Source organism: Pseudonaja textilis, chromosome 2 (assembly GCF_049901715.1).
Source record: "Pseudonaja textilis isolate UNSWEBS1 chromosome 2, rPseTex1.2, whole genome shotgun sequence".
Taxonomy (NCBI): Eukaryota; Metazoa; Chordata; class Lepidosauria; order Squamata; family Elapidae; genus Pseudonaja; species Pseudonaja textilis.
Window position 1 is genome coordinate 108,373,386 of NC_141991.1, and position 27,694 is coordinate 108,401,079.

Below are 27,694 nucleotides of genomic sequence, written 5' to 3' on the forward strand. Positions count from 1 at the left end.
TGTTGTTCAGCATCTTTAGTCTATTGCTCACTTAATTGGATCCTGGTCCCTCACCCCCAACCAACTTTTACACCACGCTTGAGAAAGGAAAATTTCAGATATTTTAGTTCAGCCGGTAGAGTCCTGAAATGGTATATTAGTTTTCTTAAGCAAGATTTGTATTTACACCTGATGGGATGGAAATGAACCAGGCTGTTGAAAACATTTAACTCTCTTTCTCCTGGTGAGAACCCTGACTTGTCAAGGAACACCATTCTTGTTCCTTTGCTGAGCTTTATGTACAACTTCAAAGTTCATAAGATTGCTTTAATATAGGGGATCTCAGACTGAGTAGTATGTTTTGTGGAAAAACTGTAACAAAAACAATTCTTTTTATTGTACTTTGATTGTAAGAGGCTAAGGAATGAAAACAAGGGGTACAAAGATAATTTCAGATTTAAAACCTACAGAAAACTGAACAATCGGATGAGGAGAAAGTGCTCAGCCAAAAAAAAGCACTCTGCCAATGAAAATCCCTTTGGGGTCTGTTAGCAACTCTTGCTTGACTTCCAGAATGAAATGGGCCCAGAGAGCGTCAGTTGCAGCCTGTGAGCCTGGAAATGGGTAGAACAGGCTGGCCTGATTTGCTTTGCAGAGGAATGTATTCTCTTCATGCATATTCTGGAGCTTTTTGCTGTTATGGTACTTATAAGAGAACCGATTACCAAAGCCAAGTCTGGTTTTTGAGCAGTAACTCTAATTACTTTATTCTACGAAGGTGCACAATCAGCTTTTTGGAGTTCAGTTTATTTATTACTTAGAATAAATATAATCCAAATGCTTTATTTGAAGTGCAATTATGACTTACAGTTGTAGAACGTGAGTAAATATCATTCTGTTCATAGTCTCAGGAGAGAAAAAAAGTTACCTCTGGGGATAACTTTTTCAGATCACATCCCCTCGTTCTGCTGAGATGGGCTCCATAAGGAGGACTTTCAATTTCAGGGATTGTGTAGGCAAATACTTGCCACCTTGAACTGTCATTAGTTATAAATTGTACTTTGGCCCAGGATATCCTTGTAATCACATTGTTCCTGTAAAATCCACCTTATCCCTTATCTTCCTCTTCGTCTACTTCCTACCTTGCCAAGCGTGACAATGCTCCCCAACACCTCCTCCCTTCTGTTCCCCAGAGTATCTGAACTTCCTCATAGATCTAATTATGGTAATTAAAATAGGTTGGAGAAAGGAAAGAGACAAAACTCAAAATACCAATTTTTTTAACAAGCAAGTTACCCACCACAAGTTATTGCTAGAGGCCCAGATTACTAAATTATAATAATTGTGTCTCGATAATGAAAGAACAAGAGTGATCTATTATGCTCAACAGGGTCAATCTAGATACATTCTTTGAACAGAGCTATAATATTTCTTGTATATTATGGTTTTTATATGTTCTAGGTTGATCTTTAAAGCAAATGTATAAGATGTATGTTGCTGTAAAATATTTTTCTATCTGTATGGCAACAAGGTAACCCCAGTCTGAATCCAATCCAATGTATGTATGTTGATATTGTATTTTTAAATAAGATTCTGAAGGGCCTAATCCACTTAGTATTAATGGTCTGCAGTCACAGCTGCTGTAGGAGATAAATATAAATATAACTTCTTTACAGCCAGTAAACAGCATTTTGTCAAGCCAACCAAGATTCTCCATTAATGATGCTTCAAGCTAGGTCAGCCCAGTTACCCAGTTACAACTTATCTACTAAAATCTATACTTTATGGAAATTCTCAACTGCTTAAGGTTTTATAGTTTTCAAGGTCATCTTGATCATGTTACATATACACCCAACCTATACACTGTTTGCTGGTTATTTGTTAATACTGATATGAAGGGTTTATAGTTCTTGTGGTCATAGCAACTGTCATTTTACTGAGCCTGCTAAAGGTAATTCTGGATGGAAACTCTGCAGAATTTCTGGCACATGATCTGTTATCCGTTATTTTCAGTTGGAGCTAGTAGCGGTTGAACTTGGTCACTTTTGCCCACAAAGCACTTTGGGTCCATGCAAGTCCATTATAGCCTCAGAGAGCCCTATGAGTTAGATCTCCCAAGCTCCAGCTTCTGAGAATTTTGGTCCTGATCCTGGATCTTTTATAATTTAGTCATTTTAAGCTTCCTGCTTCATTCATGGACCATTGTACATAATTACTATATGAAAATTGATTATTTATCTCCAAGTATTTGCTTACTTTTTCCTCTTTACCATTGTGTTTGTTTTATTAATTTACTAGATGTATAAGTAATTGTTATACTAGGTTTATAGATCAATAATGTTGTTCTACAAAACCATTAAATAATATGTTGTATAGTTCTAGTTATGTATCCTGCCTCCCACTTACTTCCATAGCTATAACAGCTATTGCTCTTAATGTAGAGTCAAAAATGGACCTCAATGTCTTGTTAAACCCACCTACCAAAAGTGAAAAGGACCTCTCTAACCTTAGAAGCAAAGTTGGAGTTACTATGTCATGCCATAGCAGGTGAAGAATCCTCAAGGCCCAAGAAGTGCTTTTAACTTGGACGAATCTACTGTATGAAATAAAATGTAGAATGCTAACAAAATTCATAGTCCTCTGAAGTCCTCTGCTATGATAATCATGCATGTTAGAAATCCAGTTTTCACTGTACATAGAATACAAGTCAAGGAAGAAAACATGTTTCAGTAATGTAGTAGGCTCTAAACATGTATGGGCACAGGTCAAGGTATTTGGGTTACAAAAGTGGACATCATGTTCTGCAACCCCCTTTTTTCCATTGGTTTCATGTCTTACTTTATGTGAATTTGCTTTGTGAGATTTTCAGGGAACCTGTACTTGTTTGGAAAGATAGCAGTGCAGATGATAAAGTAGCTACTGATAGAGAGCCAGATCTTGTTTCACCTGGATGAGCAATTCATTTGTCATCTTGATCATAGCTGAGTGGTTGCTGTGGAGATGGGCAATACTAACACCAGATAAAGAACCTAGCTCATATACATCAGGTGATTTTGTCTTCAGGGTCAGTAAATGATGCATGTGGTCTTTGGAGTGTTTAAGATTTCAAGAAGGAACACTGAAATATCCAAAGTATAAGCCAGCAACACATTCTTATGATACATGGTCATATTTTTCTCACACAAAAGGGGGCTTGCTCTATCTCTTGAAATCATTTAAACCCGAAGCTGATTTTTATAAATAGCCTAGTTAACTCCAGGCAGAAATTTTCTAATCTGTACATTGTTAGTCTGTTTTCCAACAGTAAAGAGTTCACCCCATTGTGTGGAGTTTTTGTGTGAGGGAAAGTTTATTGTAACATCTTCAAAACTCATTTGTAATTTTTGTTTTCTGTTCCTCACATCACTTTCGTAGCTCAACGCTCCTTCTCTTTTAACTACTTGTACACACAGTCAAATCTCCAGATAAATTTGGGAATGTGCCTTAAGATAGTAGAGATGGACTGCTGGGCACTTGCTACATTGCATTATGACTTAAGATGGCCTTGTTCCTCTGAGTTTAAGAAACTCCTTTGTCATCTTAAATATTCTATATTTCAGTTGTGGGACAAGCGAAAATTTGTTCAAGCAGTAATCCTCAAACCAATCAACTGGTTCCAAGTTTAAAACCTAGACTAAATCACATGTTTGTATAAATTGTTCCTCAATTCTTCAATTCTCTTTCCTTTCCTGAATCAGGAGTGCTTCAATGCAAAAGATACTAAACTTCTTAATGGATAGGTGTGGGTGTAAAAAAAAAAACATGAAGCAGTGGTGGCAAACACAAGGGTATTATGACAGGAAAATTGTATCTTCTGGATTCCCACAAAATTCAGTATCTTTGCAATGGTGACATTATAAATCTTGGTGTGGGAGAGCCCTGCATCCCCGATAGCAATAGCACTCAGACTTATATACCGCTTTACAGAGCTTTACAGCCCTCTCTAAGTGGTTTACAGAGTCAGCATATTGCCCCCAACAATTTGGGGTCCTCATTTTACCCACCACAGAAGGATGGAAGGCTGAGCCTGGTGAGATTTGAACTGCCAAATTGCAGGCAGCGGGCAGTCAGCAGAAGTAGCCTGCAGTACTGCACTCTAACCACTGCACCACTGTGGCTCATAGGCAGGAAGAATGTTTCCAGTGGAACATTCAGATTATTCCGTTGCATCTGAAAGGTCAAATGCCATGTCAATAAACTCTGTTCTTTTTTCCCCAACTTGCTACTTTTCAGATACATTAGATTCCAATGGACTTGACAGTTGTGGATTATGAGAATTCTCCTCTGGACACTCATATGTTGGTCCAAAAGTCTGTGGGGTTTGTTTGCTTTCTTTCTTTCTTTCTTTCTTTCTTTCTTTCTTTCTTTCTTTCTTTCTTTCTTTCTTTCTTTCTTTCTTTCTTCTCTCTCTCTCTCTCTGTCTCTATTTTGCTTTCTTTTTTTTCAGATGTGAAAAATCTCTTAGGGCGAATTGTACAGATCCTGTTCTATCACTTCAGTATTGGCAGATGAGGCAAGATGTCTGTCTTTGATTTATCTATCTCAGTGGTGGCTAACCTTTTTCGGCTCCTGTGCTGATAATTGCGCACTTACGCGCGCTCGCATACCAACACCCAGAAGGCAATGCATGCTGCCCCCCGCATGCCCCCTGCGCATGCATGTGCAATTCCCCCTTGTGTGCTGCACGTCTGTGCATGCATGTGCAATTCCCTCTTGCGCATCACGCATTTGAGCATGTGTGTGTGATTCCTCCTCGCGTGCCTCACATCTGCGCATGCGCGCATGATCCCCTTGTGTGCAGTGCATCCCTGCGCAGGCACGCGTGTCTCCCATGCACCCCCTTCCGCCCCCTGTGCATGTGCGCCAGATACCTGACAATCAGCTGTCAGGCGGCAGTGCGCATGCGCAGTGGGGCTCTTCCAAGTGACCTCTTGTGTGCCAGGGGAGATGGCTCTATGTGCCACTTCTGCACGCGTGACATAGGTTCACCAACACGGATCTATCTTATAAGGGAGTCAAGTTCAGAAGAAAGATTGTAAAGAACTCATCAGTTCACTAGAACTTTGGAGGAAGTGTGAGGTAATGGAAAGAGGAGCATGTTAATCTTCTAATACTAGCAAAGATTTGTATTGTTGAATTATTGCAGGGCCTTTTTCCATTTCAGATAAAGTCTATGCTAGTCTGTTTTTTCCTCCCAGAGGACAGTCCCAAAAGGCAACTGGACTTTGTTTTCCCTTGAAGACGTTTTGCTTCTCATCCAAGAAGTTTCATCAGTTCTGACTTCTGTCTTCAAGGAAAAACAAAAGCCCAGTTGCCTTCTGAAAAAGCATCTTTGGGATAACCATGACCTGGATAACTGAGGATCTCCATAGACACTCCCAGAGAAAAGGGAGATGGTCTTGTGAAGGGGCAAAGAAGCAGGTTAATACACAGGCGTCTTGGGCAGAGACTTGTTGGAAAGTTTCAATCAGAAATCTGGGTTAAAACCATAACCATTGCTTTTGTTTTTCTCGTTTTCCTTTTCTTGATTTTTTTTTAAATTGAAAAACTATTAACAGTTGGCTAGTACAGATTTAAAACATCAGGTCCTGCTAGAGAAATATGAGCAGGTACACAACAAATCTGAAATATCACACAAGGAATACGGTATATTCAGATACATTTTTAGAAGCTTATGCTGCATAATGTTTTATATCGGTTTACTAGTCAAAATCCCCTGCTAAGTTTTATGCTTAACAAAATGCTTGGATTAACATTGTTCAGTTTCTGCTTATGTGATGCCTAGACACTGGCTATTTTTCTCCCAGCTGCAAGATTCATTTAGAAAATTTTCAAAACAGATGCAGACGAAATTTAGCCAACACATTAATAGTCAAGAATGTTTTAGAGAGGGTCCTGCCACACTACAATAGCTGTTATGTTTTCTGCTAGAAATCCAGCTTTCGTGCTTCCTTATGCTTCAGTATTATTCTCTTCCTATCCTGTAAAATGCTTTGAGGTAGGAAATGGATTTCAAGAACACTAACATGTCCTTGCTTAAAATGTTTATTCCAAAGAAGCTGAGAGAAACAAGCTAAACTCTGAAAGTGATGAGAATCTGGCTTTTTATTTCTCAAACCATGTTCCCATGTGAAAAAATGTTCCCCTGAAAACATAAATGAGTAAAATTCACAGTAAAAGTACACTTGGACTGAGCATTCTCAGAATATTTAAAATCCTTATTGATGCTTTACTATGCATGAAGCTTTGGGGGAATTAAAAGAAAGGGCAAAGGCAGAATCAAGTTGTTGAAGTTCAGAATCTATTGGTGAAGAGGCTTGCCTTCTAGTTCCAGCCGCCCAGTGGCCCCCTCTGATGAAAAGAATGAGCAGCAAGGCCAGTGGACTGGAGCTCATGAGTGAACAAGCAGTGGCACACGTTTGTATCCCCACCCTGCCAATTATTAGGCAACAATGTTTTTTCTTCACATGTTTTAATGTTTTCAACAACTGAATTTTCATAATACACTAGACAAAGGGGGGGTGCAGGGACTATGACAGGGTTTGGGGGGGTTGGTGCACATAGGGGCAGCACACAAACCAACTCCTGCGGGGTGGTTCTCCTTGCTTTCTATTGCAACAGCCATATATACAACAAAGCTTTTTCCCCTTTAAATATTTAAGGGGTGCCTATTATTTAAGCAAAATTGACTGCAGTTTCCCTTTCACATTCTTATTTGTTCAATTACCTTCAAATTTACCTTTCCTGGGGTTATTAGAATTCTTACCTCTTGTTCAATTCTCAGACCAACCACTGCTAATCTGTAGCCGGCTGGGTTTGACCTTGGTTGTTTCCAAAACAATTGAGTGTGGGAAAGTAGATTTTCCCACCTATCTATGTTCCTATGCTTCCTCTTATAGGTGGCTTCACTGAGCAATTGCTGCTGGACTAGATCAACCTGCCACTTTAAACCTATAACAAGGATGTTTCCTCCCGCCTTCTTTGCTGCCCTCAGCCTTGTTTCCTTCCTTGTAGGTGATATCTGCCATATCACCAGGCTGCACTTTGACTAAGATTTTCCTCTTCATTATTCCCACCTTCCAATCCTCAACCATCACTGGTTCTGGCTTGGTTCTGTTGCTGGGATGACTTCTAGTTTCTGCTCAAATTTTGTGGTCGTTGGCAAGGCAGGTGGCTTGTCTCTGCTCTAGATGGGATGCTTCCTTGCTGCTGGGCGTATTAGTACACAACCTGGATTTTAGCTGCCTAGCTGATGGGCTAGATTGGTTTGCCACTGATGGTGGTCTGGGCTGCTGTTCTACTGTTAATTCTGGCAGGGCTTAAAGTAGCTTTTGAGTGAGCTTTTCCGTTGTACCCAACTAATAATTTCTCCTATTGTCCTGGCTAGGTTTACATTGCATTAGAGTTGAAGCTATCTTGGCGGATCTGATAGTGTCTCAACCAACTTCTTTCTTTCCCTGACTAGGCCTGCAGAAAATTGCCTGCCCTAATTGCAGTGAAAGGATCACCCAGCTGAGCTGGCCCCCTCTTTTTGTTGAAGGAGGAAGGGGCCCCATTCACCTGGATCAGGCTTTAGCTCATTGCTGCCTTGGCAACATCTCTCATTGCTACTAACACATGCCCCAGCTATTGATCCCGCTGGCCAAACTTTCCAATGCTCTTCTAGGTGTTTTCCCAGCCTGAAAACCTGGATATCGCCAGTCTGCTAATTGAAGAAAAGGTACTCCCAATTAAAAGTTCTCATGAGCAGGCAACCCACATTTTTCTGCTGGCCAGTCTGCCAGCCAAGTCTTCTAACCCATCCCCAACTTCCATTGACTGGTCTGCCAGGTGAAGTTACTAGGTCTGCTGATTTTACTTCCTGAATTTTTGGTAGTCTTCCCCCTGCCCACCACTGCTAGGTCCAGTCAGTTAGCCTATTTGTTTGCTTTCTTTCAAAAGCACCAGATTTCCTCTTGACCCATGAACATAGGCGTATATGCAGTACAAACCACCTCATTTGAGACGAAAGACCTAGGTGTTTGCCATCAGCTAGTCCTCCAGCATATTGTGGACGTAAAGTTATTAGTCTCTTGAGTGAACCATGCCATTCACATTATGCCATTACTCAGTTTTAATTGCTTGAGTATAGCCTCAGAGAAAACAGTAATTATGTTATATTAAACTGGGTTAGTTAGCATGTTTTCTGAACCAAGCTAATGAGTTAGCAAGCTGGAGAATGACAACAGCAACAACAACAACAACAACTTGTATGCTGCAACAACAACAACAACTCTGGTGGCTCAAATAATGAATACGGGGAAGGGATAAGCTGAGGGAAGTTAGAAAAAGTCTGCTGAAGATTTTGTCCTGTTCAAAGCAGAAACACATATAATAAGTTATTATGAGGACTATTCGCTCTATATCAAAGGTGCCTGGCAGGTAATATCCAAGATCTTATATTGGGACAGGTGAACAATAAATTATTTATAGAACTTGTTTTCAGTGTGGGTGTTCAGCCACAGGAGGTGCATAACAATTGTGTAGCGAGTATTTTTAAATATGCAGATTGCTTTCTTTACTCACCCAGGTACTACAGTAAATTCCCTAAGTTCCTGAAAATAAAAGAAAGTGGTGAAATTTACAAACAGGTGTCAAGTTTTCCTTGCTTAACTTTTTATAGGCCACACTATGCTTCATAGTAAGGGATTAATTTGGCAAATCTTGTGGGATGTTCATTTTCTGAGCATCTTGCTGCTGGTGGTCCTATTCCTTGGCCACTTTGAAACTCTTTTTTGCCTGTATCAGGCTAAGGAACGATCACATCCTAGTTATACAGATGTAGATATGGGCGTGTTTGTATATGTTGTTGCTTTTCTTGTATTTGTCTTGCACGGTCTGCTTGATTTTGCAGTGTGCTTGCTTAGTTTCTTACAGAAAAGCTACAATGCATGAAGTGACAAGAGGTTTTGTTTATCAGCCAGCAGAGCCTGACACTGATTAGGACTGAGAGGGAATAACTGGCTCAAGGTCACCCAGAAGCTTTAGGCTGCCCCTTCCTAATCTAGCACCTTAACCAAGCACTACATCACACCAGCTCTGTGTATACATACTGCATGTATATATAAATTTGGGTTAGAGAGAGAGCTAGGAATGGAACTCATCCTTAACCTGGGGACTGTATGTATGTGTATATATATATATATACACATACATACATACATACATACATACATACATACATACATACATACAGTCCCCAGGTTAAGGATGAGTTCCATTCCTAGCTCTCTCTCTAACCCAAATTTATATTTGTGTTGGAACTTGTACTTACCAATGGAGTGCCTATTATTAAAAATGGCAGACAGCATTCTGCATGCATTGCTTCCGAGAAATCACTGAAAACAGGCTGTGTATTAAAAATTATGCGGCTTCAGCAGTTTGTGAAAGCATTGCATGGTTTCAGCGCTTTGAAAGAGAATGCTGTCTGCCATTTTTAGTAATAGGCACCCCATCCGTATCTAGGGATTGTCCTTAAGTCAGACGTTCTTAACCCAGGGACAGTATACATATGCACGTACATATATTTGAAATCCCTGTTTAATGGATATAGACACTTCCCTTCAGAATTAATAAGATAGATCTATTACATTGAGATTTCTGCTGTAGGAATGAGCTCTTGAGTCCTATCTATTTCTGTCAAATTTATTAGATGATGGAAAGAAGCTAGAGTTGCAAAGTGTTCGAACTGCGGCCCTACACGATTTGCCATTAATAGCAAGTGTGTTAAAATGTTTCATACACAAACATCTGTTCCTGCCTAACATCTGCATTGTCTAGATCCTAATTATAAGTTAACTGAGCATCAGTTAAGAAGTACCCCAGGACCAAATACAACCTCCACTTAGTGCAACATTCGGACATAGCAAAGGACAGCACTTGGCCAATTCTCTCTCTCTCTCTCTCTCTGTGTGTGTGTGTTGGGGGTTGGGAACCTAGTTAGTTTCTGGGTGGGAGACCCAAGATTCTCAACAAAGCTGAGAAGTAGAAAAAAACTGAGGAAGAAGGCAATGGCAAACATTTACATACTGTTGCCATGAAAACCACATGTGTTCACCAGGAATTTAGTTGATTCCAAAGAAATCTATACCTTTACTGTTTCTAACAAGAGCTAGTCAGATGCTTCTAGGGATTCAGCATCTCTTCCCCCACCCTGCATAATTTGCTTTTGGTGTCTGTTATTTAGAGAGAGATTTCTCTGAACACAGAGATTCCATTTGGGTTCCAGGCATTTGTTTATAAGTTGGTTTTTATTTATTGTATCTTATTATTTGATGACTTAATACTTCCTGTAAGCTATATAATAGTTTCTCTCTCAAAGGTTCTTCACTCCAGTTGTACCCTCCTTTACTTAGGGGGGTTACTTTCCTTTGTAAAGAGGCGGGTGGAGGAGGGTAGTGAAAAGCATGAACAGACTTTATATCTCTCCTTTATGTTATCCATTTTGAACATAAGGACATAAGCAGAGCAACCCCCTGGCCCAAGTCCAGCAGTCTGTTCAAAAAGGGAGTTGTTTTTTTTTCACATCCTATATTTAGTCCAGACCATTGCTTGATTTTGGAATATTCAATGGCTGGTATATTGAATGTTCAACTCCTCTGAATTAAAAACTTCAGAGCTTTCCTAATTATTCCTATTATTATTTGTCGCTTTATGTGCCACAAGCCCTTAACACTCAGCTCCCTTTGAGACAGAAAAAGAAGGAGGTCCATTATTGGTGACAACGGTGCCAAGCAGTAAACATATTTTCATAGTCATCTTACACGATCTGAAGAAACCACAGCCATTGGGAATGCTTTGAGTGGAGTATTTGTGAGACCTTTTCTGTGGATTAAGAGAGCTTCTGTTTTCTTCTGCCTAGTTGGGATACTGAAAGGACAGACCGGATTGTCAATCTGTTAGGTAATTCCCCACAGCTATATGTATTTGGTGTAACGCAACAAGCAATCCTGCATTTTATAAATTTATAAACCGAATATTAACTCTGTGTCTGAATACCTTATTTGAAAGTATAAGCTATATATGCACAATATATAGAGACAACAAAAATGCTGTTGTGGTAGTTCTGTCTGAGTAAGAGAGCCCATACCTTATCCTCACTTATACTTCAGCTCATGCCCAACACTCCTACTTACTATGACCAAGTGTCTATTAAGAGTGGAAGGAGTAACAAAACCAGTGCTGCAGCTTTTTTTTTTTTTAATGTGCTGGCAGACTTTTTTTCCAACGTAAACACACATTTGGTCCTGAAATACTTCCTCTCCTTGCTCCTATCTGAATGGGTCAAGCTGAGCTAAAATACTTTTTTTATTTATGCCGTATAGAATAGGCTTTTGAGTAAGCTTAGAGAATATAATAGGAGGTCAAGAAATGAGGAACGGTTGCTGGTTGTCCTTCCTAAATCTTTTTGTTTGAAAAGAACCATTGTTATAAACAATGACAGCCTTTCCCAAGTTAGGATCCTCCATCAATGGTCAACCAGTCTCGTCATCCACAGCCAACACAGCAATTGCCTTTGTGGGTATAACAGTGGGAGTTATAGTTCAAAACTTCAGACAACACCAGAGAAATGCAAGATTGGCAAATGTATGTATCTGGGTTTTGATTTTTGTTTCAATAACTTATGTGCCTCTTTTTCCTGCACAGTTACACAATCCTTCTGGATTATGGTTTAGACAAATTAGATCATTTGATCAATATACAAATACAGTGGAACACTTATATTTGTGACCAAATCGGATGGCAAACAAAAAATCTACCCGATTTTGAATAAGGTCACAATTCAAAAATTGGGTGGCAAACAAAATCAGCGGGGAAAGATTCCCTTTCCACGCTGATTTCCCCTTTGGCGCCATTTCTTTTGACTGTGCGCATGCGCAGTCAGTTGTGCTTCCAGACATGACCAAATCGGGTCGCGACCGCAGTCTGGGAACGGATTACGGTCACGACCCGAGGCTCCACTGTATTAATAATGGAATGGGAATCTAGCCCACCCTAAACACAAGAGAAGATGGTAAAAAAAAGTAGCTGGTTGTTTATGATGTCTCAAAGGTACTTTTTCAAAATTTCAGCCCTTAAAAATATACCTGAAACTTAACTGGCACCCCCTTTATTGTTGTTGCTATAGCTATTGGCTAAATATTATTTGCAGTGTCTTAAGTTTCACATTTTCTAGAGAAGCTTTCTCAAAGTTAGGATTTTTCTGATGTTTTAAATTGGGTATCCTTCACTGTGCACAAAGGCAGAAGGATTGGGAAACTGTTTTAAACAACAATTCTAAACATCACTTACTATTGACTATATGGGGCGGGGTCATACTGTATAGAATTGCTCATTTAAACTGATAAGATTCATCTTGAGAAAGGCCTTTGGTATTTCTCATTTGGTCTTTAAGGTTTAATTCACAGCTTTTAATGTCAGACCCAATGGGACCTTCTTTTTTCCCAGATTTCTTGTATCTCAAAATTTGTCATTATAGTAAGACATTGGGCATGAGTGAGTAATAGCACTGAATATTCAATAAACAGACATGATAACAACATGCTAAGGCCATTTCAATTCTCTTGTTCGCATATTACAGATGTTGCTCACAATTTCTTTACAGCATCATTTAGTAAAGCCTGGCTTTGTTCAGAAGCAAATTTAAGCCCAACTCAGAATATTATACTTGGTTTTTTTTAATTAAAAGGTGCACAGACCCAAATAAATTGTGAGAGGCTGATGCAATGTATTGTTCAGTGCTGTATCCAGTTACTGGTGCTGTAATAGGAGCAACATTTTGTCTTCCGTTTGCAAATAAGTACAAATGCAATGATTCTGATTGTTTGGCTTTCTGATTTCTCCCATTTCTCTCATCTTAACAACATGGACAACTTAATTTGTCTCTATGCTTTAAATTTGGAAAGGAGAAAAAAACATCAGGATTGGATTTTTGTGTAAAAAAAAAACTGAAACAGAACAAATTCTGCCAACTGAGTGTATATTCAAAGATAGAACTTAACTCCTCTTTAATTTCTGAGCAGATCTCTCACTACTGAACCATTTGTACAAATGCTTGAGTCCAATTGATTGATATTTGTTTTGTTTTGTTTTAAAAGGTCCTGTAGGCCATGAAATCTGTCTATCTATGATTCAACAATGCATATGGTTGCAATTATATCATTAATGACATATTTAATAATGTTACAGATAATTTCTGCAGAATTTGGGGACCCTTGATTTTGGCTTATGTTAACAGAGAAAACTTTTTATATCTCAAATCTTTAAGAGGAAATACCCATGAACTAGTTCTGGTAAACATTTTGAAAAGCACATAAAGATTAAGGGAGGGTTATAGTAGGGAAATCAGATTTCTCAGCCCAGCTGCTACTTCTTTCTTGCATGCCCTCCCCTTCATCTGTTATGTACCTAGTGAAACATTCATTTCATGGAGCATATAGTCTATTTAAGTATTGAATTGTACTTGAACTGAAAAAAGCAAATTGCCTGTAATTCAGGATTTATATTAGCACAATATAGGTAGTCCTTGACCTGCACTCATTTCTTTAGCGACTGTTCAAAGTTACAACCGCACTGAAAAAAGGTGACATATGATCCAGTCTTCACACATATGATAGTCACAGCATCCCCAAGGTCACATGATTAAAATTCAGGCGCTTGGCATGTATTTAGGACAGTTGAGGTTTTCTAGGGTCATGTGACCACTATTGCAATCTTCCTCACCAACTTCTGATAAGCAAAATCAATGAGGAAGTTGGATTCTGTTAATGACTTCATGATTCACTTAACAGCAATCATTCTCTTAACAACCATAGCAAAAAGATCATAAAATTGGGTGCAACTCACTTAACCACTTTACTTAGCAATGGAAGTTTTGGTCCTAATTGTGATTATAAGTCCGGAAGTCTTTGAAAAAACTCATTCTGCCTTTTATTTTCATAGGTACTTGAGAAACAACTCAGACATTGGCTGCAGAAGCTCTACGTCTACTGATTTGGGGAAACAGAGGGTTCCTACCATTCGAGATGAAACTCTACCTGCCTAGGAAGAACTGGATATTTGGAGAGAATGCTTTTATTTAGCAAGAACAGCCAAATATAACACTGTTTCTGTTGCTTCAATCTACTCATTTTTCCTTCCCAATTTCTTCCCACTACTGGGATCCAGTCATTGAGCACCAAATTATTTAATGCCCGGTAGTATTTATCATCATTACTAGACTTTTTTTTTATGTGCTGTGAGATTTCTGAAAATATTTTTGTTTCTTGGGCTTTTTTCTCCCACCATTTTTTGGGACTTTTTCTTGAGTAGTTATCTCGCTCGCGGTGCATCTGGATGGCTTCATAAATTGGGAGCACCCTTGTTCATCATGGGGAGAGAACAGGAATTGATCCAGGCTGTGAAAAATGAGGACGTACCTGGTGTGCAGAAATTGGTAGCAAAGATCAAGGTGTCCAAAAGTAGTGAGTATCTCCTTATACCCTAACATGATACTTTGCTTTCACTTGGCTCAGTAGTAAATTAGTTACAGTTCTGTGACTTTTGGCAAACTAGCTATGGTTATAGAGCGCATAGAGACCAATAGTAAGATATGACCCTCTGGTGAATCTTAATTTATAAAATATTTCTTCTTAGCAATCCAGAATTGTTAACAATGTTGGAAATAGCAGCAAGATATAAGTTCTCCCTAAGAAGGCAATCTTGTCATTGAGGATTATCTTCTTTGGAATCTTCCTCTATTGGAAAGATTGTGCAGTCTATGTCTGATTGAAAAGTAGAGAACCAATAGAAAGGCTCTTAAGCTGCCCATCATCACATAGTAACGGAATAGAAGAGATAGTAGGCACTGAGGTGACCACATTCTTCCTCACTGTTATAAAGTATATTGTGTTTGTATTTGAACTATGCTCTTACATATGCAACATGTTTTTTCTTTCTTTCTCTTGAATTGGTGCCTATGCATTTACCTTTACCTTTATTAGAAACTTCCAGTTTGTCTTTCATGAATAGTAGCAAAGAACTCATGCTGTTATTGTTAACTATCTTCCCAATATGGATTTGATAGACAGGGAAGGTGTGGGTGCTGGGATTTGGGGTTTCATTTTGAATAATAACTGCATCATTTTATTCGGGGGGCATATATGAAACATGCAAATATGCAAAAAGAAAACTAATTTTAACTTTTGCTTTTAATCAGAATAAATTACTTGGTAGTGTATGTTTTGGCCATCTGTTTGATATTGGGAAACTTCAGATGGAAAGAAGATTAAGAAGAAATAAAGCTTTTGTGTTAAAACATACTTAAAATATTGGGGAAAGGATATCAGCAGGAGCCCAAGCTCCAGGCTTTACAAATAGATGGCTTTCTGCCTCAGATTTAAGGAATTTGCATACGATTTTAAAATGATCTGCCCAGAAAGGCGAATTTCAGGAAATATCTCTTGATGCCTGCTTGGCTGAGGATGGAAGCAAAAAAAGGGTGATTGATGGATTTATCCCAGTACAGGTAGTTCTTGGCATATAACCGAACCTGCTCATTACAAGTTGCAGGTAGAGAACTCTTAAGCTGCCCAGGTTGCAAGTCATGATGGCCATTAAGCAAGGCATTTATATGTTCACCCTGCTTAACAATCTCTCCTCATCTCCCCCTATTATGATAATTAAGCAGAGCATGGGATGCCTCAGGCATGAGGCAGGTCCTGTCCCAATTTACACATGGCTTGACTTGGGCTTCTCCCACCTCCTGAGCCATCCTGTGCTCCATCTTCTGCCCTGCTGGATCCCCATAGATATTAAGCTTGTTTTCTAACCCACTGGGTCCCACCACCATCATAGCTCAGTCCACCGACTTTTTCCTTAGGTCTTCTTTGGGAAGCAACTACATTGCCACACGGCCTTCCTACACAGAGGCCATCTTGGAATTGAATGCCATTTTGAGAGCGGCCACAATAAATTGTGGTCACTCTGAATTGGCACCCGCTTCCAGGATGGTGGTACGTAGCCTCTGTACTCTGTATGCAGGCCAAGGGGAAGAATGGCTGGATCTCCATACTGATCATGGTTTCCATTCTGCCCCTCAGCCTCTCTGTATAATATGGAGGCTGCATGGTGCCATCCCGGAAGCAGGCCCCATTTTGGGTCACAATTCAGTGGGGTCTCATACACACACCCAAATGGGCCCTGCTTCCAGGATGGCAACATGTGATCTGTGTACCATACAGGGAGTCCAAGGGCTGCATCAACTGCTTCCAGAAGAAGACATACAGAAAAGGTAAGTGACTGAACCGTGACAGGGTAGGGAGGAGGGTTTTGGAACCCAGCAGGATGAGAAGCAGGCCTGAGGCCTGTTAGGATTCAGTGGGCCATGAGGCAGAAGATAGGCAGTGGTTGCTTCAGTTCCTGTGTAGTTGGTTGTAATGGCGATCGGATTGCCCAGCACTCAAATTTTGTTCACCTGACTCTGGGGGTGCCACAGTGGATGGAATTTCGGGTAGGGACTGCAAGTCCGTTTGTTCAGTGCTGTCATAATTTTGAATATTCACTAAATGAACAATCCTAAATTGAGAACTTGCAGCATCACAAATGCCATCCTTACCTAGTATGGGAATTACAACTCCTAAGATTCCCAACCAGCCAAGTTGTTAGTGTTTACTGTGTGGATACCAACCATTTAACGACTTGCTAGAAGAAAATGGATCCTGGGAGCTATGTCAGTCCTTCTGGAGAAAAAGAATGATGTGAATAGGGGAAAATACTAGTTCTACATAGAAAGAATTAAAGCCGAAAAACCAGTGCCTTCAAAGGAAAAGCTTGCTGACGCACGTCCTATATATTGGGACACTTCATCTCTCCTGGGATAGACACAAATATATTTGGATTAAACCTTCATTCCCCCCATATCTAATTGCTGGTAGCTAGGTTAGGCAGTCTTTTTTTCTGCTAAGGTCTGCATTCCTGTAAGATTCATACGGATCACAATCAAACTTGTGATTGAGAAGGATCACAATCACACTTGAACGTGGCCTGCATTTTCTTTCTCTGAGACATCTTTTTTTACTCTTTGGGTATTGAGAAAGAGCAAACCTATTTTGAGAGCTAAATTGTTTGTTTGCAAAGGGCTCTTCAGATTATGCTGAGGATATAGGAAACTAGGCCAAGGGCCTTTTGAATTGCAAATGACTGGACCCTGATATATTCAACGAGATCTCATTTTTAAAGAACTAGTTTATATTAGGGAGGTTGATTATTCTCAGTTGATGCCATGAGTGCAGATTTAACAAATTTACAGCAAGGTTTTGGAGGTGGGAGGATTGTAATGGCCACCTGAGCATCTTAGAAAAGTGCCCTGTGGAAGGATAGGCATTCCTTGGTAAGCCTACTTGGTTGGCAGCCCAGCCCCTTGGCTTTGGAAAGAAGAGGGGGAAAAGAAAGGCAGGAAGAAAAGATTTCCCCCACTCCCTTCCCATCTTTCTCTACCCTCCTTAGGACCAACTCCTCCCTGGCCCGAATAAGGCTCCCCATGTCATCTCAATTCTAAGGGGACTTCTTGCATCTCCTTTTTGGTTGACGGGGGTCTGCCACTCTCTTTGCTTTTACTTTGAGCATCATCTTCTCAGGCTCCCAATCATTGATGACCTGGTTGAGCGATTGCTGCATAAGGCCTCACATCAATATATCCAGTTTAGGCACCTCCAATGAGCTGTGTGCCTTGTGAATGTAGTTGGCCATGGTGGCAGCCAGCAGCAGTCTCTTTCTATAAGACAGGATGAGATGCTAACCTTTAGAAGAAGAAAAAAATCCTTTCCAGAACCCTTCCCCTGTCTCAATGGATTCAGAATTGTGTCTTTCTTTCTGATCAGCCCTCAGGGATCTCATGTATCTAAAAAAAGTCACTGCACATAATCAAGAATCAAGTGCCAATCCCAGCGACAGGAATTTGAGAACATGTAGTTTAATATTCAGCGGGCATATTCTTAAGCAGTGCATGGCTTGAAAGATATAGGCCTACAAATGGGTCACAATGCCTATTACTGATTATGGGGCTTGTAGGCAACATTTTATTGAAGGGGGGGGGGGCAAAATGGAGTAGAAGAGCAATGTGCTACCCCCAGCTCTTGAAAGGGAAAACAGTCATCTCTGGACAAGATGGGCATCACATAAATTAAATAAATAAACAAACAAACAAATAAATAATACATTTTGCAAACCTTCTAAGGAAGGCCTTTCTGACCCTGCTAAGTTGCCATAGGAGCTTTGCCCACAATAGCTCTGGAAAAGTCTCCTTTTTTTTTTTCTTCAAACATTTCTTCTCTTTTTTTGCGTTTGAATGCTGAGCGGTTTAATTGAAATTGTTAAACGACCCGTCAAAGCATTGGCCTTTCTCCCTGATGATCAATCACTTTCTCGGCTGGACGCGCTTGTTAACAAAGAGCCAGTTGGCTGGGTTGGGGCGGGCACCGTAGCCCCAAAGGAGAAAGGGGAAAATCCAAGCTCAGCCTGACATTCCTAGGGGTGGGAAGGAGTTTGGTGGCTATTGTCCCTTGAAAAGGACAATGTCTAGGAGTCGTTCTGCAAGGAAAAGGAGAACCTGGTTCAGCTGCCTCGTAAGAATTGGGGTCTTTCTAAAACACATTACAGTCTTCATTTCTTCTCTGAGAATGTTACTGCACTTGACATGTTTTTCTCACCTTCCCACCACCAGTCCTAGCAAAACCCACCATCCTATAACTCTTAAAGAAGACCCAGTCAAATGTTTGCTCAGACATTTGTGAAAAGACTGGGAATTTCTCCTCATTTTGAGAGCCACAGTAATGCTGTCTGGAAATTGTGTTAATTTTGCAATTTTATTGTTGAGATTGTTCATCTCTGAAAATCCTGGTGAAAGTTGAGATGTTTGCTTAGCCAACAGTTTGATAGTTCCTGGTGCCTAGTCTTGTGTATCTGAAAATATTCTGTCACATTTAATACTTTTAGTTCTTCAGCTGGCAAGAGAGAAGTAGCTAGGTTATATTTTAAAAGCCCGGTGGGCAACCACCTAAGAGATCTTCTGTAACAGAGTATGTCCTATTTCTTGATCTCGGCAAGTGCTCAGCTGAAATTGTTAATGAAATCAATACATCATTTGTTCTTATTATTTCTATTCTGTTTTTCTACTGTGACTGATGGTGGAATTTTGAAGTTCAAAGGTGAAAGTGACATCTGAATGTTCTGGCAGGATGCTGAATCAAACACATAGTAGGCTGCACTATTTTTTTAAATGGTTGTATGGTGGAAGCTGCCTATATATTTCCAAACTAGAAACAGTAAGAGGATATAATTGAAAATGAGCTTCATGCTAACTCATGATTCAGACTAAAGACACATTCATTATTCTTTCTTTTGAACAAGTGGTGCTACCTTCACATTTGTTTAAGCTTGACTAGTTTAAGCAGACCAGATTCATAAGCCACTTTAAATCTATTTCATACATTCCCAAAGGCAAATTTGAGCTTGCCACACATTGTATACTGAGTGGAGAGCTACATCTGGACCCTGATCACTGGAATATTTTTCATAAGAACCAATGCTTGCCAGTATGGATTGGCATACCAATACTTTATGTAGTTAGATATGCATTTAAAATATCTCAGGGATATATCTTTATTAGCTCATAGAGCACTATGTAAAGCAGAAAGTCATTTTAAAAGTATTTAGACTGATGTTTTGCTGGTTTGGGGCTGCAGTTGCTGTATTGTTTCCTGATATATTCAATTAGTTGTGAAGTAGTAGCGTGTTGCATTCATATATTACGTTTTTAAATGGACATTTTGAACTATCTTAACTATTTATAAACTGAAAAATATATAGCATTTCTTTGAACTATCAGCCAAGGGCTATTCCTGCTGAATTGATTGATTTATCTGGCATTAATGCAAACCATTGACAGATTTTCTCTGTGAAAATTTGTCCCCAACCTGGTCTTTCAGATGGTGCATTCACCACTGCAATAATTAAGTCTATCCATCTTGTGTCTGGATAGATATTTCTTGTGTTTCCTTCCATTTTTTCCGCAGGGTTATAATTTCTCAAGAGAATTGGGTCTTCATATATGTCCAAAAGGCATGTTCAATATCTAAACTTAATTTTTCTGGATTTCATTTGAGATTCTGAGAACAATTGCAAGCCTCAGAATTCTGCTGGGTGTACTGTATAGTCTCTGATTATAGGTTTTCTTATTTTAATACTTACACAAATACTTCTGTGTTCATTGGTAATCAGAATATGAATCCAGAGAGATCAAAGCAGTGTTCTCCAATTGTAAAGGAAATTTACTCTCTGCAGGTCTATTTGCTGTGCACTGTAGAGAGGGGTCAGGGAATATTGTTGGTAACATGTATTGTTTTATATTACAGAGTTCTCAAATATCTCATTAAATATGTGGTACGGAGTAAGACTTTGGGGTGAATCTTTTTGTCTATTGCAACTTCTACTCAACTTCGTTTGGTAATAAAGAAGGGATTTATATTTATTGTAATCTTTCCAATGCAAGGAAGCAACTGAAATTCAATTCTTCTCCCTGATGTTTTCAGTGGCCTATTGTTCAGTATACCTTGTTTCAAGATTCATATTCTGTATTGTGCAATAGATTTTAATAACTATAGAAAAAAGGGTAGATCTTCTCAGTCATTAATCATACAAACAACCAACACTGATATACGAAGATCAGAGGTGGTATTCAGCAGGTTCTGACCGCTTCTAGAGAACCGGTAATGGAAATTTTGAGTAGTTGGGAGAACCAGCAAATACCACCTCTGACTGCCCCCCGCTCTATTCTCTGCCTCATAAGTCCCAGCTGATTGGATGGCTCTTCTTTTGTTGCCCTGCACAGGAGAACGGAGCTTGAAAGCAGGTTAGTGGGGTGGGGAGGGAATGTGATTTTGCAGTAACCTTCCCCCAGCAGTGGGGAGGGAATGGGGATTTTGTAGTAACCTTCCCCCAGGAGTGGGGTAGGAATGGATATTTTAGAGTATCCTCCCCCTGCCATGCCCACCAAGCTACGCCCACAGAACCGGTAGTAAAAAGTTTTGAATCCCACAACTGATGAAGATCATTAGGGAAGCTTAATTCATGTACTTTGATTCTTCTGGGGTCATTTTTTTACTCTTCTGAAGAACTTTTCATTTGTCAGTATAAGGATTCATTTTTGGGGAATTGGGATTTTTTTTACTTAATTTGGAAAGTCTTTGTTTTAATAGGATGATTTACAGTTGCTGCCTATAAACATAAGACATAAAAAGACAAAATGACTTGGGAGTTAGGGAAGGGGCTACAGAGGGTGGCAAGGAGCAATTTTCTGAGTAGGACACTGGAGTAACACAACAGTAAATGAAAAATAAATAAAGAGCGGTGGCAAATTGTCCTGCTGAAATCGGGTAATAGTATAACAGTAACATCAGCTTTGATTTTTGCACCATTTCTATCTCTTCCGGGTAATTTAGAGCCTATTTGAAACCACCCCTTATGCCGGTTAGTATGAAGCTTTCAGTACAGAGAGTCCTCTACTTATGAACTTATGATTGCCAGTATGAAAAAAAAAACTGTCCACAACTCCAAATTAGAAGATCCTGGAAGGCAGGAAAAGATGGGGAAAGGTGGCACACTGCATTTGTACACTTGGCAGCACCGCTGCAAATTATGAGACCACATATAGTCCATTTTGGTTGCTACCTCATCCTGTCTCTTCATAAATCTCAGGGTATTTAGTTTGGGGAGATTTTCCTTTGTGTAGTAACTGTGAATTACAATATGTCTAGACTTAATCCTAAGCACCACTTATGTAAGGTAGGAATTGTACTCTGCATGTTTTTTATACTTGGTTGGACTTATGAACAAAATAGACTTAACAAGCAGCCTTTTGGAGTGTGAACTGTTTGTAAATAAGGGAACTGTCTGTATTCTAATCACATTTCCAAGAAAGAAAAGAGATAAAGAGATAATAAACCAGGACTGCAGCCTCACTACAGAGAGTCTATGGGTTGCCTGCTTCCCTTCTGGAATGACCACATGTGCCCATCATTAGATGAGGCCAACTATAGGACCTTGCTCTTTTTTGTGTGTTGTTAAGGGGAGGCGGAACCGCCCTGAGATATGTTGCAAGAGGCTTAAGTTGGCAGTCTTTGAACTTAGAATTGGAGGGAGAGAGTGCACGCAGAAAGTTCGTTTCTCTAGATTTAAGTATCTCTTAAACAGTAGAAAAGAGCCAAGAACTTCCTCAGTTGCCTTATCCTTGAAAGCAGCTAAGAAATGGACCACATACGTAGGGAATATTTGACTTTGTTGAGACCTGCTTTTATGACAATAGTCTGTAGAACTTGAGTTGTGTATAAAGTCACAGGTTAGCTATAAGCCCCTCTATTTACACTTGAGATGTTATTCTCTCTCTCTCTCCCTCTCTCCCTCCCTCCCTCCGTCCCTCTCTCTGTCTTGCAGGGAAAATAGCTATTTCCCGTCTGACCAACTTGGCATTCAAGTAGTTGATAACAGTTACTATATGACAATTTCTGCACTCATCGTGTGCATGTTGAAAAATTATAATAAAAAGTGGAAGAAGGAATGCAAGTTAATTAGAATATTTTTAAAAAAATTCCTGCTACATCATCCTTATTTTTTCTTGTGATTTTTTAAAGAAATGGATAAGAATCATATATTTCTGCCGTGCCACCCCTCTTCCTTTTTTCTGCTAATTCATATCACCAACTGAACTTCCTTTGTTGAGCCTCAAATCAGGGACATGGAGTCCTCAGCAAACTGAGATAAGCACCGATAAGCCCCAGCACTGACATTGCATCTAAGAGAGCCACCTCGAAGGAGTCAGAGGATAGGGCTAATCTAAAGAGTATTGTTTCCTTGCCCTTTTACTCATACTTATCAAGCACCATTTTTCTCCAACCCAAGGGACAGCCAAGATATGGGAGTTGCGGTTCAAGGGTTACCTTGCCACTCAGCAAGGGAGTGGGAAATGGATTATATGAAGGCAGGAAATACTTGAACAACACAGAACAGAAAGGCAGAATATTAAAGTGAGAAAGGAGGCCTACAGCTTTCAAATGGCTCTCCTTCTATATCTTGAAATAATAATGTCGTTATTGCACTGTAATTGTTATTGGGTTGGTATGCATGCCAAATGAACTTGAAATGTGTTGATGAACATACTTCAAAATGTTGAAAGCAGTGTTTTCTGACATGGCAGGAGCTCTTTCTCTTTCATCTGTGTATGCAACATTACAACACAGATACAAAAAAAGGATGGAGCTTCTAGGTAGCTGGGTTGCAGGGTTGAAGGACCACACCCTCCAAGATTGTCCGGGTTACCAAATGTTGATATGTAACAGAACAAATCCCTCTGACTTGGATTTGTGAAAGTGCTTAAATCTACACCAGCTCTCGAGGAGAATGTTCAGTGTCAGGACATTCCACAAAATCAGAACACTGATTGATACCCCCTCCTGGAGTTTTCCCAGCTTTAGTTGAAGATACCAGGGGTTGAACATGAATGAGACTCTCTGCATGCTACCAGAGTTGCAGCCTCTTCATGACAAGAAAGAATTTCATAAGACTGAGAGGAGAAAAACTAGCAATATTTTTTTTTATTCAAGCATTTCTTGAAAAGAGAAGGGAGGCAAGGATGTATCTTTTCATATATTGGGTTCTTGCTGTTATTGCATCTCCCGTTGACCCAGCACTTCCCGCAGAAGAATAGCTTCATCTGGAAAGGATTCTCTGGAATGTTTGCTACACAGTGCAGATGAGTTTCTAATCAGACTTTGAAAGGAACTGAATCTGCCAAGTTACTTTATATGTTCATATTCTTGCAGTGCTTGTGTTTTGAAAGGCGCACAGCATGGCTTGGCAGGGGACCAGGCCCAGAGCGTGCTGGTAGTAGTAGATGGTGCTTCAGAAATATGAAAGTGCAACAGTTTCCCTACTACCTACTTTTGCTTCCAAACCTGAGAAAGGAGGTAGGGAGAGGGAAATACAACCCCCCCAATAACAGAGGTGCATATAGGCTCACCCCCCCAAAAAAAAGTTGAATTCAGATTTTAGCTTGGAGGCAGAGTCTGAGGCTGAGGTGGTGCTTCAGCGGTGTATACTCCACCTGCATTAGGAAGCTTTCCAGTTGTTTATAAGCCTGTCTGGAAATGCCTCCTAGCCACCGCTCTAATTTAGCAGTTTGATCTTCTGGCAATAGTACAGATGATATCACCCCAATCAAGAGCTTAAAAGGCAGGCAAGTCCCTGTGCAACTCGGTGGTTGAGACAGGGGTGTTACACGCACGTGCACAGGAAGCCACCAGCAGCCACAGATAAGGAAAGAACTACGTACTGGCATCATTTGTCATGAGATACCCCAATCTTTTTTTTTCTCCTTTTATAGGCCACCATGGATAGCAGCAGAATAGGTAAAAAGAAACTGTGGTATATGAACCCGCTATACATGTCTTTCTCTTCCTAAAATTCAGGGTTTATGTCTTTGTATTACAAAATCATCATGTACTTCTCAGTGGAGAAGGATCAGACTTGTACTTCTACTATAACACCAAGATAAATAAATAAAGTCATAGTTAAGATGCCCTGTTGGTTCTGAGTTAGCAGGTGTTGTTGAATGAGGGCTAAAGTTTATGTTGACTGATGGCTCCAACTCCACTGGTCCTGATGGTGGGCAGCATTGGGGATTTTGCATAGCTGCCCTTTTTGTTGTTGTTTGTTTATTTTTTTTACAGAAGCAATTGTCTGTTTCTGAGCTTGGCATTTGCTAGAAAAATAACACTATAAAACTCGGAAGGAGTTGTCTCTGTTATGTACACAAAGCCAAAGCAAAGTCAGATTGGCCCCAAATTGCAGTGAGGTCCACATGGAATATAACTGAGACATGAATGGCCAGAACATTAAGGCAAAAGCTAGAGTGGAACTAGGCAAGGTGGACATTCCTCATTTTTCTGCTGATTGACTGGAGAACCCATTTGTTTTCTGATGGAAAGTATATAGATGAGACACAAGCCAGACCCTGAAATTGATGCTGCATAATCATCCGGGCAAGCCCGTCCATTCCTATTTCAACATTACCATCCCGATGGACCCTTGGTCTTCATTCCGACTCTTGGTCTTCCTTCTGCACATGCCCAGAACCTTGCTCTGGCATTATAAAAGAAACCATAGAGAAAAGCAGCAGAACAGGTTGTAGACTGGCTTTTGAAGAAACCGGTCCAGAGGTTCTCAGCACAGGCCTTGTGAATAAACTGGAACAATTTCCCCCCTCCCCCCCCAGAAGGAACCTGTATGAGTTATTGGGGCTTCGTTTTCTCCTGTAAAGCCAAGATTACTCTGTACCTAGGTGAATCATTAGCCAGATATAATGCCTCTTCAGTGACAATTGTTTTTGTTCATCCAATCTTACCAACAGATTGTTTTAGTATGTTGTAATAACAAAATCATTGAGGTACAGTGGAAAAAAGTATATGCATAAACAAACTGGCTTAGCATTCATCAGATTCATTATTTTAACATTCATTCCATCTGAAGGTGAAGTGCCCTTTAAGCTGGATACTTACATAATTTTTCATGAGGCTCCTGAAAAGAATTATCCCACTTTTGATGCATCTTACTCTTTGGAAGGAACCAAATAGGCTATGGGTGAATGTTTCAGAAAGAGCAGTGAATTATAATTCTGAAAAGCCCATTTTGGGAACAGCTGAAAGAAGGCATTTCATTAGTCAACAGAGTGGATGACAGCAAACCCCTTTAAGGCAACAACAAAAACAGTTTAGTTGATGGAATGTTGAACTTGGAATGAGAGAAGAAAATTCTATTTTTGTGCAGCTGGTAAAGAAAAGGAACATCTAATGCATAAGTCAAAAATCTAATTATTATTAGATATTCACTTTCTTCGCTCCCTCCCCAGAATCAAATGTGTAACTTTAGTCAGTCTGTAAAGCCAAACTAACCCAATCTGGCACTTCCAGCTGTGCAGGTTGCAATTCCCTTCAGTGCCAGCAAGCACCAGTTGCCCAGCACATCTGGAGAGCTCCAAGCTAGAGAAGTTTGGTGGAAACTGAATGCAGAAACTATATTTGCAGAGATAGAGGAGGCAGGGTGGTAGATTGGCTGGGCAGATGGCCAATTGCAAGGACAATGGAAGGGTAAGCATTGTTCTACAAGTACTCTGTCCAGAGGTCATACTAAAAGAGAATGAGACAGCCCATCAATGTATGTCTTCTTCCATTAAAAAAAGAAGGGTGGGGTGAAATTGATTTGCTCCTGCAAATGGCCCAGGAAATCTATTGGTTGAACAAGAAGTTCAGAAGTAGGACAGGAGCCACTTGCAAATCAACATCTTTGCAGTTTATTTCTCCATGTTGATTTTCTTGATGAATAATTGTGAATATTTTATTTTATTTATTTTTTCACTGTTGTAGATACCAGACATTTATTGCTTTTGAAGTATAATATTCAATCAATTCTTTCTCTCCCTCTTCTCCCTTTAGCTTCAAAGTAAGAATAAACATAGGGTAGCTTCACTACTCTGGGCTCCTTAGGGAGGGGAATACGTAAATAAAGCAATAAATAATGCAACAAAAATAATGAATTTCCATGTTGGAAATGGTATGTATCTTGTGTGCATGTCTTGTACAGCATAGAGGAGCAGATAGGAAGCAGAAAACTTTGGTAATGGGTTCTACAGACGAAACACTTCTGTCATCATTAAGCAACAATTATATTTATGCAGTAGATGCCATTTCTGTTTAAATGTAATGTGTGTGTTACCATGAGTGAAGCTAATTCTGCAAGCAGTAGAACACGTAGGTGTTCAAACTGATTCACTCTTTGAAATGCATGAACACACTGTGGCCAGGTTTATTGTCAAGGAGCTTGTCAATCTAAATATCCATGTTAATTTTATTTATATCACATACTTACAAAACTTTTTTTAAAAAACCCAGAAAGAACCATATACAGTAACTTCCTGTACTGTATCAGCTGGCAAATACATTACGTGATATACAATTCTACTTTGTAAAAATTAAAATAAACATGGGCCTTTCTAGATATGTAATTGATAAGGGCTATAATAGAAAAGGCTTCATTGTTTTTACATAATGATCAGGCTTCCATAAATGATGGAAAGGTGCAGAGTTGTATTAAATTATATATAGAATGGAACCCAAAACCAAACTATGGAGTAGGGTATCTTTAAATAATAAATGGTTTAATGATCTAGCTGAGGAATGTAAGATAAAACTGATTTGAAATATGTAATACATGCCCAGGTTCATGCAACTCTAACACTGAGATAAATGTAGGAAATTAAAATTATATAGACATTCTGAAAATATTCAGAAATGGAATTGTGGTAAAACAAAGGAACATGCCATTACAAGGCTAAATAATTGAAACTTATCACAAAGTAAATGGTAAGTAGAGTATAATTTATCGGGAAAATGCAATTATTTACTGGCATATAAATTATTACTTTAATCTAGCACTTGAAGTACATTTCTTATCCAAAATCTGAGATCTCAGAACCATCACTATTATTTACAACAAAAAGTTCATACAATTGTTAGGCAGTCTGAACTTTCCATCAGCCTAGAATAGATCATAC

The 27,694-nt window shown here is 39.6% G+C and overlaps 1 protein-coding gene across 5 annotated transcripts in view; it reads left to right on the forward strand.

The window, feature by feature from the left end:
* CASKIN2 (CASK interacting protein 2) overlaps positions 1–27,694 on the forward strand; it is a 100,840-nt gene that overhangs the window by 1,444 nt on the left and 71,702 nt on the right. For all 5 annotated transcript variants that reach the window (XM_087924888.1, XM_026701981.2, XM_087924885.1 and 2 more), the window contains exon 2: positions 13,999–14,519. In XM_087924888.1, coding sequence (XP_087781014.1) covers positions 14,426–14,519 — 94 coding nt within the window. In that variant the 5' untranslated portion in view covers positions 13,999–14,425. The remainder of the gene's footprint in view (positions 1–13,998; positions 14,520–27,694) is intronic.